Raw genomic sequence first — 12258 nt, forward strand, 5'->3', positions numbered from 1 at the left:
TCCAGTTGCCTTGTACAATGATTCACATTTTGGGTTTGTCTAAATATTTCCTAATGATTATATTTGGGTTTACAATGTTAGGGGAAGATCTGCTGGTGATATGTGGACTTTTCACATATCCGTTCAGGAGGCCATAACTTCAGGGTTGTGTTTTATTTCAGAGTGATTGGAGGAGAGCTGTGTCTATGTAGCTCTTTCCACACCCCCTGTAGCTGGAAAAGCATGGAGAAGAAGGATGACTGTTCAATGACAAAAAGATTTTCTATTGTGGCATCTGTGTCAGGATTTCCCTGTGCCACGCAGGTAGCAGATGCTCAGGGCGCACCCCTTGATCGAGTGCTCATGTAGACCACTGCATTGACTGGCCCTTTTTTTGTTCCTATCCGATACTTGCTAAGGAGAGAAGGGAGAGGCTGGGAAGAAGACATTGGCAATTTAAAACTGTCCTAGCAGTTGATTGCTGTGATACCTCCCAACAAATCCGCAGGTGTAGAAGCCCTTAAGAGCTGTGGGAAACATGAGGGGGAAAAATGTATTTGTACTAGTTGAGATTTCAGGGCTAAGAAAAACACAAGCCATCCATTATTTCTGTGCTGTTGTGAAACAGCAGCGGCAGTGTCCAGACCCACAAGCCTGTGGGAGGTGAGGAAGCATCTCTGACTCATACATACCCAGGCGCTTAATTGGGGCCGAAGCTGCCTTCCCAACCCCCAAGCCCCAACTCCTCACCAGGGCTGCCAAGGGTTTTACATTCTAGTTTACAAATGTCTTCCATGAAGTAGCTCTTCATTTGAGTCTCCCCCTAACCCAGTGCAGTTGACAGGACTAATCTTCTTATTCCATTATAGTTAAAGAAACTAAGGCTGAGGGATTACTTGTTGAAGATTTCTTAGCTAATACGTACTGGAGCTAGTCCAGGATCCTGGGTCTTTCCAACTTAGGTCCCAGTGCTTTCTCAGGGGCAGGGAATAGCTCTTATTGAGACTTAAACCGAGGAACCGGGAATGACAAAATCTAAGTGCCAGACACTGGACTAACGTGATCTCAGTGGCATTCCCATTTGCCTGAGCTCATAAGATATGCCCAAAGTCACCCAGTGACTTAACCCATCTAGTGGCCAAGACTAGGAGGCAAATATGGGCCTGTGTAGCTACAAATGGCCGTTTCTTTCCCTGCACCCACTCTTGGGCCTATTCAAGTGCTGCATGGCATTGCAGGGAAGATGGGCTGAAAAGAAGCCTTGAGGCTAGATTTGGCCACTCCTCACACAGTGAAATACTTACCAAGCAAGATCAAGACTCAGAGTCTTGCTTCTAGTCTGTTGCTCAACACCTGGGCCCATGTACTTCACAGAGGACAGACACAAGGCATCTAGTGTTTATAGTTTCCAAGATACACCAAGCACTGTGCTGGGTTTGGTGAGCAAAGTAGACTGAAGACCTTCTTCATGTGCTCACAGCCTACGGGAAGGAAAGAATGGAAGGAAGGAAGAAAGGAAGGCGAAATTTGAATAGAGGAAGAATGAAAAGAAACAAAAACATCACATAGATGAGGGTAAACTACCAGTGTGATAAGTGTTGACAAGGAAAGGTGAGCCTGAAAACCAAGGGAAGTGAACTGTTAGGGAGGCTGTAAGGGAGTGATGGCTGAGCTGAGATCTGGAAACAGAGCAAGCTTTACCTAGATACCAGCAGGGTAGGCGAGGAGAGGGACAGAGCTTTTCAGGCCAAAACCAAAGGCCCAGCAGAGGGAAAGAATGTTAGCAGTGTTGGTATGTTGAGGAAGAAGCCCAGGTGTGTCCCCAAGTTGTTAAACATGTCTCTGGTCTTCCAAGCTGTCCACATGCCAGACAGATTCTCCCAGAGCACAGTCTGACCATCCACACTTCCCACTCAATGTGGCCTAAGAGGACTTCCTAACCCAGCTCTGCAGCCATTTTCTACAAAGCTTTAAAGGCTACAGACATCTGGGCTCCTCTCAGACCTGCGGAAGCAGAACCTCTAGAGTCTGGGTAAGCAGCATCAGCATCGCCCCTCGGGAACTTGGAAGAAATGCAGATCCTCAGCCCTGCCCCTGACCTACTGAATTAGAGGCTCTGAGGGTAGGACCCAGCAACCTGTGTTTTAACAGATCCTCCAAGAATTGTGATTCAGGCGGAAGTTTGAGAACCATTGCTCGAGAAGAGAACTTCTCTGTCCACAGAGAGGGGTTTGGAAGGATCTGGTTCCAGATTACCTTGAAGCTCTTTTTGGGGTAACCATGCCCTTCAGGATGGGGCTGACTTCTCTGTTTTCTGCATCTTCTACCCTTCCACACCTTGAGCTCTCTGTTCCTGCCATGCACAACTCTTGGCAGTTCCCCAAATGGCACCATCTCTTCCTCTCCTCTGTTGCACAGGCTGCTTCATCTGATGATGCATTTAAAGAAAGCGTGTCAGTCCATATATGCATGAGCCAGTACCAGTTCTTTTCTAGAATCCAACAGGAAAGTGGAGTGCATTGTGGAGACACTAGAGTAAAGTGGAAGGTATTCAATTTTAGGAATTAGGAAATCTAGACTCAAGAGCTAGTATATTTAGCTATATGACATTGTATATAACTACACACGTACACACACACACATATATAGCTATGTACTATACAAAATATCAATATATGTATATATTTATAGTGTTATCACAAGATTATTGTGAGGATAAATAGAAGAATAGATATATTATTTCTATTACTGTGATGGGAAAATAATTTCAAGCCCAAAGGTGGTAGACAGAGATTTTGTTTATATAGGATTATTCCAATCTCTTTGAAGATTAACTGCCCTGTTTTATAATTTTACACAGTTTTTATGGAAACGAGCCCTCAAAGATCGTTTTAAATATGTTCGAAGACCCATAGAAGATGATGAACAAGTGATGAGAAATAAGTGTAAATTTGGACACCGAAGAGGCCAGACAAGGAAATCTCTTGCTGATACAAGATTTGATGAAATTAAAATTGTCCAGATAAAAGTAAGATTGAATCTTTAATTGTTCTGACAATGTATTGGTTGGTTGATTGATTAAGGGATAATAAATACTAACATTTAAAAGAAAACAAAATAAAATATCCTTTTGAAAATTTGAGGTGTGGGTCAGAAACCAAAAAAAAAAATCTGTTTTGTTTTTGTGAATGAGAATATTTCCAAAAGAGGACTTCCAAAAACGGAGCAGAGAGTGTTATTGAGCATCGCAAGTTTATTCTTTCACAGTCTTCAAAAAACCTGGAGAAACCCTAAAGTTCTGGATCTTTGAATAATTTCTTTTCCTCTCATCCTAAAATGTATCCGGTATTCTTGCTGTTCTTATTGCTACAGAAAGTGTTTTTGATACTCATATTGTAGGGGTCAAGTTGCTTCTGGTTTCAAGGTTTCAGGGTGGAAGCTACTCCACATGCATGGGTCCAAAACCCCACACTGTTCTCGCTGTGTACAGAGGCGGCCATGAGGAGCTACAGGCAAAGGGCCCCAGGCAGGGCCTGGAGATTCCTCCCTCTGCAGTGGGTTTGCTGTACATACTGTTCACGTGGGTCCTAATTATCTGAAATTTTATAAATATTCCTTATCTACCTCACAGCCCCCAAGTGTTCTCAGAAACAAAAATGTCCCCTGCTAATAAAGTAGATTGAGCTCCTTAGGAAGGATGTCCAAACTATCAAGTTATAGAAGCTAAATCTCATGTCCTCCCCAAAACCTATTTTCACATCAATCGAACATGAATATGTAAATATAATTTTTCACTACAGACACATTTATGTTAGTGAATATACTTGGTGTAAATATTCTATTTTCTTCTTCAGCTGGTATAGTTATTTGATATTAATAGAGCAACCTGTCAGATCATCTCAATTTTATTATCACTACTTATAAGCACCAGGGGACGGGAATATTTTTTAACATATTTTGTAAACCGTTCATCCCAACATTAGAAGTAAGAAAAATTTTAGATGAAGGAGTATTTTGAAATACCTTATTGGGACATCCCTGGCGGTCCAGTGGCTAAGACTCCACACTCCAATGCAGGGGGCCCGGGTTCAATCCCTGGTCAAGGAACTAGATCCCACATGCCGCAGCTAAGAGTTCGCATGCTGCAACTAAAAGATCCAAATAAATAAAAAGAAATACCTTATTATAGTTTTTTATATAATTTTATATATAATTATAAAATCAAAGAGATTTTCAAATGACAGCCAGTTAAGATAATATAATTTTATGTCTGCTCTTTGATGAAAAGACAAGACAGATGAAAGTTACCTAAATTTAGTGTAATTTTATAGAAACTTTAACTGCAATATTGCAATTATAAACTAAAATCATGATAAGATAGAATTACGTTCATTTTAAAATATCTTTTATATTCTTAAAATAAAAAGCCACTTTGTAAAGGAACATAATTATATTGTGCATATTTTCAAAATATGTGATTTTCCATATACTACAAATGGAGTTCCTTTATAAATGAATTAAAATTTTACAAATTCAGTTTTCTTTCTTTCCCACCACATCCCACCAAAATTGATGCACGTCCCACCAAAATTCATTGGAATGGATGAATGGTAAAATCGGAAAAGTAGCACTTATCCCCAGCAAGGGTGAGCCCAGGGGGTCACAGGCCACCCTGAGGGACACAGGCTAAATGGCAGCTCCTCTCCTATGTTGACACATCATCACTGACCCAGTTTGTACAATCATCTTTCCGTTCTTTCTCAAAACCACCTCAATTCTTCATGTAACTACACCTTTTGTTGTTCCTATCTTGGAGTCTCGTAGACGTGCCAGAATTCTAAATTGAATCCTACTAAGGCCCATGCAGGGGTCTTTGCTACAAAAAGAACAGGGATTGAATGTACCAGGGCCCAAGATGAGTTAAGTTGCAACAGAATTTAGTTTTGACCTTCCTGCCAACTGGGGCAAAAAGAGGTCCTTGTTCACATCTGAAGAGGCAACATTTTTCCTGCCAAGCAAATCTAATTCGTAAGGATTTACTTTCCTCCCTCTTACAAATGGAGCTACAAATTGCTGATTCTTTTAAACACTGTAGCATCCCTGTTTATGACCTCTGGTTCTGTAAAGCCAAAAGCTTTACAGGATGGAGAAGACTTTACACTAGAATATTACATTACAGTGTGTTTCTGTGTTTTGTACCCTCCATGGTGATTAAGCAAATGGAAAAACACTAAGAAGAGCAGAGGGACAAATCCATTGAATATACCACTTATCTCATGGGATTTTAGACTTCAGATGAATTGCCTAAATTATTTTGGGCTTCATTTTGAATTTCTGATAGCTCCTTTTTAATGTCTTTATGATTTCTGAAAATTAAAGATAGTTGAATTAAGATACACTGTGACAACTTTCACATCTTTTCAAATTTCTTGACTGGGCACAGCATTTCCATAATATAGAAAAAAAGTTATCTCCTGTGCTGTAGAGATGGAAAATATTGATGTAGGCAAGAAGCCAGGAGGCAGGCCGTTCCCTCAAAGGCAGGGAAGTGGGTTTGGCTAAACTGGAGGAAGGTTTTGGGAAGGAGTAAGGGAGAGGAAGAGATTTTTCATTTGTTTTGTTTCTGTTGTTTGTCCTTTGGTGGTTGGAAGGAATTTACCAAAGAACTGATGGTAGATGCCTCAGCGAAGGACAGTGTGTTTCTTAGTCCTGTCACGTGGGCTTCTGCAGATAACCAAGCAGCTGCAGAATTTGTGTGAGTTTGAGCCTAGGTCACAGACCTTTTGTCCCCAACCCTCCTCCTACCTCGGTCTTCAAGGTCAGCGTGGCACTGCTTAAACTGTGCTACAAAACCCAAAGCTTCAGCAGCATCAAAGCATCCACCCATGAGTCTTAAAAATGCCTGGGTTCCTCATATTCTGCTCTTAAAGAAACTTATAACCATGGTATGCAGATGGCTATACTTGTCAGAATACCAGACTGTTTCCAGATCAGTCCTACAAAATACTGGTTTTAAATGCAATGTTTAAAAATCCTTTGCCAACCTCACGGCCTCATGTCACTGCTGCTTGTAAATCATGCTGTCAAATGCAACATAAGTGACATTGCTTCTTATGCATCTGACTTTTAGCTTTAGGTCCAAGCAACTTGTAGCCCTGTGAATTGATAAATCTGTTTCCTTTGCTTAATTGCCTTTTATTATACTTCTTCTAGTATTTATAAATGGAGACATAATTAGATTCTCAAAACAGAATTAACTGAGTAATTTCTTTTTTTTATTGAAGTCTAGTTGATTTACAGTGTTTCAGGTGTACAGCAAAATGATTTATATATATATATATACACACATATATATGTTCTTTTTCAGTTTCTTTTCCATTATAGTTTATTACAAGCTATTGAATATAGTTCCCTGTGCTATACAGTAGGTCCTTGTTTACCTATTTTATATATAGTAGTGTGTATTTATTAAACTCCTAATTTATCCCTCCCCCAGCCCCTTTCCCCTTTGGTAACCATAAGTTTGTTTTCTATATCTGTGAGTCTATTTCTGTCTTGTTAATAAGTTCATTTGTATCTTAACTGAGTAATTTCTTAAGTTGCTGAAAACACTGTCCTGTTTAAATGATGAAGACACACTGGTTTTAAATAAAAGCTTACAGGAATTGTGTGGAGCTGCATGCAGAGTAGTGGAATTAACTTTGTACTGTATTATTTTTTGTGCAAAACCTCAGGTGTTAAAGTTGAGTGAATCAAACTCCTCACCTCATGGCACATTATTGTCATTGTTCTGTGCCAGGCCTTTCTCTTGTTCTATTCACTTTTTTTTTTTTTTTTTTTTGCGATACGCGGGCCTCTCACTGTTGTGGCCTCTCCCCTTGCGGAGCACAGGCTCTGGACGCGCAGGCGCAGCGGCCATGGCTCACGGGCCCAGCCGGTCCGTGGCATGTGGGATCCTCCCAGACCGGGGCACGAACCCGCGTCCCCTGCATCATCAGGTGGACTCTCAACCTCTGCGCCACCAGGGAAGCCCTATTCACTTCTTTTTGTGCTCGTTCTTCTCTGCCCTCTTCCCCACCTCTGCTCTTGGGCAATCCTTCTATTGTGTTTCATCTGTATCTTTTTGTTTGTAAGGTGTTCTAAAATGTGTACTATGATTTTGGGTTTATACATATTTGACCCAGTGAACATGTACTCTATACCTCATTCGTGTTTCACTTTTTCACCGACACTCTTTAAGACTCATTCATGTTACTATGTATATTTCTAGCCCATGATTGTAACGATTATTACAAGCCCTTGCCTCAAGCCCCTCAACAGATTGTACTGCAGAGAACGCCATTATACCTGTCTGGTTATGGACTCACCTGTGTGTTATTCCTTTGGCTTGTCCACCAAGAAGTGGAACTGATGGGGCAGAGGGCATGCATGTAGTTAATCTGACCAATTACTTTCTAGGATGATTTTGTTAGTCTCACTCCCATAATACTGCATATCCTTGTCTTCCTGCCATTGCTTGGCACTAGCCAGCCTTGTGAGTTTTGCCAAGTCTAATAGGTATAAAGTGCAATCTGATTCTTGTGATTTGCATTTCCCTTGATAACTGATGAGTCTGAGCATCTCTTCATGTGTTCGTTAGACTTTTGAGTTTCTTCTTTTAGAAAATTACCTCTTTAGATCCATTGCCCAGTTTTTAATGGGTTGGCATCTTTTTCTTGTTAATTTGTAGGAAGCAGTCCTTCCCATGCCCTAAGTCACAGAGATATTCTCCTACTCTTTCTCTTATTAAGTTTATAGTTTGCATTTTCATGTTTAGATCTTTAAGTCATCTGGAGTCTGTCTTTGTATATGCTATTAAGTAAGGGTATCCATAGGGTGAGTTGCTCTTACAACACCAATTACTAAACAATCCATCCTTTTTTTATTTGTTTATGGTGGTACTTTTATTGTATGTTAAGTTCCCCCAAAAGACTTAGGTGTGTTCTGGGCACTGTCCCTTATTCCACTGGTCTCTCAGTCTACTCTTATGCCATTGTCACATTACATTTGATTACTTAGTGTTTATTACTTAGTATCACTTAGCACTTAGTGTACAGACATTTCTGGGGTGGTTCACCCTCAGTTTCTGGAATAAGGGGAAGGACAGGGGCTCCTTGTCTCAAGAACCAACCCTGGGACTCCTTTGTAGCACCTGCCTTCTCATAGGAGAACTAGAGCCTGGCCTAGGGGTGCTGCGCTCAGGTGGGAGGGTAGGACCAAAGGAAGGTTCCGAGCCTCTGCCAGTGCAAGGAGCACCAGGATAAGCTCTGTCTTGCCCTTGTGGAGAACCTGCTATGGCAGGATGGAGATGGCCTGTGGAGGCATCCTGCTCCTGTCATCCTGACCCTGGGGTGGGGTGGGGATGGCAGCCAGTTGACATAGGGCCCTGGACCCCGATCTTCACACTCACCCAGCCTGATGCACATCATTTCTCAGAAATCTCTCCATCCAGAGGATTCCTTGGTGGTCCCTTTGGGCCTCTGCTAACTCCTAATTTATCCCTCCCCCCTCCATGCCCCATTTGAAACATCAGGATGCAAACATACTTTGAAATGCTTAAACTCGTCTTTAATGCTTTTTGACTAATGCACGCATTTTATTTTCTTAAGTTATTGAGGTTTCTTTCAGCCAATAGAGGCTTTGACTTACTACCATAAACTTTTCACTCTTGGGATATAAGCTGACTTTAATAATAGTCATTGCTTCTTTCAAATTTTTCTGATAAAAACCTGGCTTGAATCTTTCATGTGTCCAGTCCTTCACATTTATGCCTGATCTTTTCATCCACTTTGGAAAGATTCTCCTCTGTCTTTATGGAGTAGATTAACTCTGACATGGATATGTGGTGAACATTTATTTTGGTTTCTTGAAGCAGTGCAGGAAGGACTTTGAATTTCCCACAGGGGCTTTTGCTTTTCTCTCTTTCTTTCTTTTTTTTTTTTCCTAATTGCAATGAAGTTCTCTCAGTTTGGAGGCTATTAATGTGATCTTTAAGTGCACAGATTATTTTATCTTTATCGGTTAATGTAGTCTATATTTTGGTTTTTGTAAAGAGTTTTAAGTAAATAATTTAATCCTATCAATCAGTTTCTTCAAAATTCCTTTTGATACCATCTTCTTGGAGGTTTTCATTTCATGCATGATTTATTATATCCAGCTTCAAGTTCTTACCATCCATGTCTTCTCCAGGAATAGCAGTCACTCTAGTCTTCCAGTTCCTTGTTTACCATCTGTTTAGTGGCTCTGTTCATTATTGAAAGTGACATATTAAAATCTCCAGCTACTATTATTACTGAATTGTCTTTCTCCCTTCCATTCTATCAGTTTTTGCCACGTGACTGGGGATGCCGTTGCTAGGTGTATATAAGTTTATAATTGTTATATCTTCCTAATGGATTGGCCCTCTTCCCATTATAAAATATCTTCCTTTGTCTCTAGGAACAATTTTTGTCTTAAAATTTATTTTGTTGCATATTAGTATAGCTATTCTGTCTCTCGGTTACTGCTTACTGGTATATCTTTTCCCATCTTTTTACTTTCAATCTACTTATGTCTTTGAATCTAAAGTGTGTCTCTAGTAGACAGTATATATTTAGATCATTTTTTTAAAATCCATTTTGTCAGTTACCTAATGCGATTACTGGTAAGTTAGGATTTATGTCTGCTATTTGTTTTCTATATGTCATCTTTTTCTTGTTACTTTATTCCTTAATTACTGCCTTATTTTGTGTTAAGTAAATATTTTCTAGTGTATTAATTTAATTTCCCTATTGTTTCTTTTAGTAAATAAACATTCATAGTTGTTTCCTTAGTGGTTGCCCTGGGGATTACAGCTAACATCTTGATTTATAATAATCTAGTTTGGATTAATATCCATTTAATTATAACAGCATATAAAAACTTTGCCCCTGTATAACTACACTTGTCTTCCTTTTATACCCTGTATGCCCATCAACACAGAATTTATAACTCTTGCTTCATGCAATTGTTTTTAAAACAAGATGGGAGAAAGAAGGAGTTACAACCTGAAAATACATTGATACGGTCTTTTGTACTTACCTATGTAGTGACCTTTACCACTGCTCTTTTTCTTGTGGATTTGAGTTACAGTCAGTGTTCTTCCATTTTAGCTTGAAAGACCATCTTTAGCATTTCTGGTAGGGCAGATCCGCTAGTGATCAATCCTCTCACTTTTTATTTATCTGCGAATGTCTTAAATCTCTCCTTGGTATTTGAAGGATTCATTGCTAGACATAGAATTCATCTAGGGAATTGATTTCTGGTTTGAGAATTGGGTGTTCCAGTGTTCAATTATTATGGTTTTGGCTATAGCTACCAGAAAACCCTGTCTGAAATTGGCTAAAGCTATAAGGAGAGCTGTGCTCTCACATAGTAAGAAACGCAGAGGTGGATGAGTGTGGATGTGATTGCTGCTCACCAATTTAATCAGCTCATCTCCTCCAGACAATCAGCAGGTTGGTACATCTCCACTCCCTTGAAGTGAGATGTGGCCATGAGACTGACTGATCAATGGAACGTGAGAAGAAATGTCAAGCGCATTGAAGATCCAGTATGCAGTGCCCCATCTTTCCCCTTGCTTTTGCAATGATGACTGATATTCTAGATGGTGGAGCCAGTTTCTTGGGTGAAGAGGATGAGAAGCTGGGCCCCGAGAGGGACGTTCACATGAGTGATAAACGTCTGTTGCTCTGACGTTTGGGCGTTGTTAGATAGAGCAGCAGCATCTTGCCTATCCTGAGTAATACCAGCGGCTCCAAGTACAGCACGTCAGGCTTTGGATCCACATCTCAGTGATTCTCCTGTTCCAGGGCAGGCTTCATCAAGTGATGGAGTATTATGGACTTTTCTCAGAGTCTGAAACATGAAGAAAACACAATATTTTGCCCGATTCTGATGTGAAATATCTTATCAAACATATACTGGGAATGTTGCAGCAGTTTCTGTAGAGGGGTTAATTTATGCTTTTTTTTTTAAACTTATGCTATATCTAGGACAGGAACACAGGGATTTAATAAGTGATTGTGGGGTGTCCTTGCATCCAAAGTCCTCCAGACTTTTGTTAAATAAATAAATAGATAAATAAATAAACAAACTGCCGGGTGTTAAATTACTAACACTATACTTATACAGTAGCCCCCCGCAACATCCACAGTTTCACTTTCTGGGGTTTCAGTTACCTTCAGTCGACTCTGTTCTGAAAATATTAAATGGAAAGTTCTAGAAATAAACAATTTATAAGTTTTAAGTTGAGAGAGAGTTCACATAACTTTTATTACAGTGTATTGTTATAATTGTTCTATTTTATTATTATTGTTGTTAATCTCTTACTGTGCCTAATTTATAAATTAAACTTTATCATAGGTACGTATTAAGGGAAAAACATAGTGTATATATAAGGTTCAGTGCCATCTGTGGTTTCAGGCTTCCGCTGGGGCTCTTGGAACGTATCCCCCGCAGATAAGTAGGGGGCTACTGTAATTCATTTCTCTCTTAAAACATTTCTTTTCCTACTTATTGGGTATATATGTACCCAGTGACTTTGAAAGTCATGAAACAGTTTTGTGTGTTAGCTTTCTTTGGCTTACAAATACAATGAAATTGAAAGTCATGCAAAAACTGCTTAGTCAGTGCTAAGGACATAGCACTAGGTTTCTTTTAATTTCTTTTAGGGCATTTACTGTTTGTTTCTTACTGCACCTGACATAATGATTTATTGTATAAATACTAATCATTTTTGCAGCCTTTTCCACAGATGTTTCTCTCATGGTGCAAAACTGAACAAGAAGCAAAAGTTGAAGAAAAACGTTGACAGTTAATTGCATTCTGGATATAATGCAATTACTGCCATCAGCAGGTGGCACATTTGCTAATACTGTGAAGTTTTACAAGTCAGCCGTGCACTCGGAAACACGGGGCAAAGTCAAAGCAGTTTCCCTGCTGATTGACTAAGACACGTGACTGAATGTTAAGGAAAGAGACTGTTCAAGTTACACAGGGAAATATCGTTTCCGATGACAATAGAAGTGGAAACAGGGATGACTGGAATTTGGTATGAAGAAAACTCTAGCATCTAACACAGCACTGTTCAATAAAAATATAATACAAACCACAGATATAATTTAAGGTTTCCTAGCAGCCACATTAAAAAACGTAAAAAGAAGCAGGCGGAATTATAACATTAAGAGTATAGTTTACTTAACCCAATATTATCATTTCAAC

General features: G+C 39.7%; 1 protein-coding gene across 2 annotated transcripts in view; it reads left to right on the top strand.

Moving 5' to 3' along the window:
• The window catches only part of SAMD3 (sterile alpha motif domain containing 3), a gene marked incomplete at its 3' end in the record, with an annotated part of 47718 nt that overhangs the window by 25630 nt on the left and 9830 nt on the right, over positions 1-12258 (top strand). For both annotated transcript variants that reach the window (XM_082855710.1, XM_082855711.1), the window contains exon 6: positions 2840-3007. In XM_082855710.1, coding sequence (XP_082711836.1) covers positions 2840-3007 — 168 coding nt within the window. The remainder of the gene's footprint in view (positions 1-2839; positions 3008-12258) is intronic.

The sequence above is a fragment of the Leucopleurus acutus genome (assembly GCF_964270905.1).
Source record: "Leucopleurus acutus genome assembly, chromosome: 15".
Classification (NCBI taxonomy): Eukaryota; Metazoa; Chordata; class Mammalia; order Artiodactyla; family Delphinidae; genus Leucopleurus; species Leucopleurus acutus.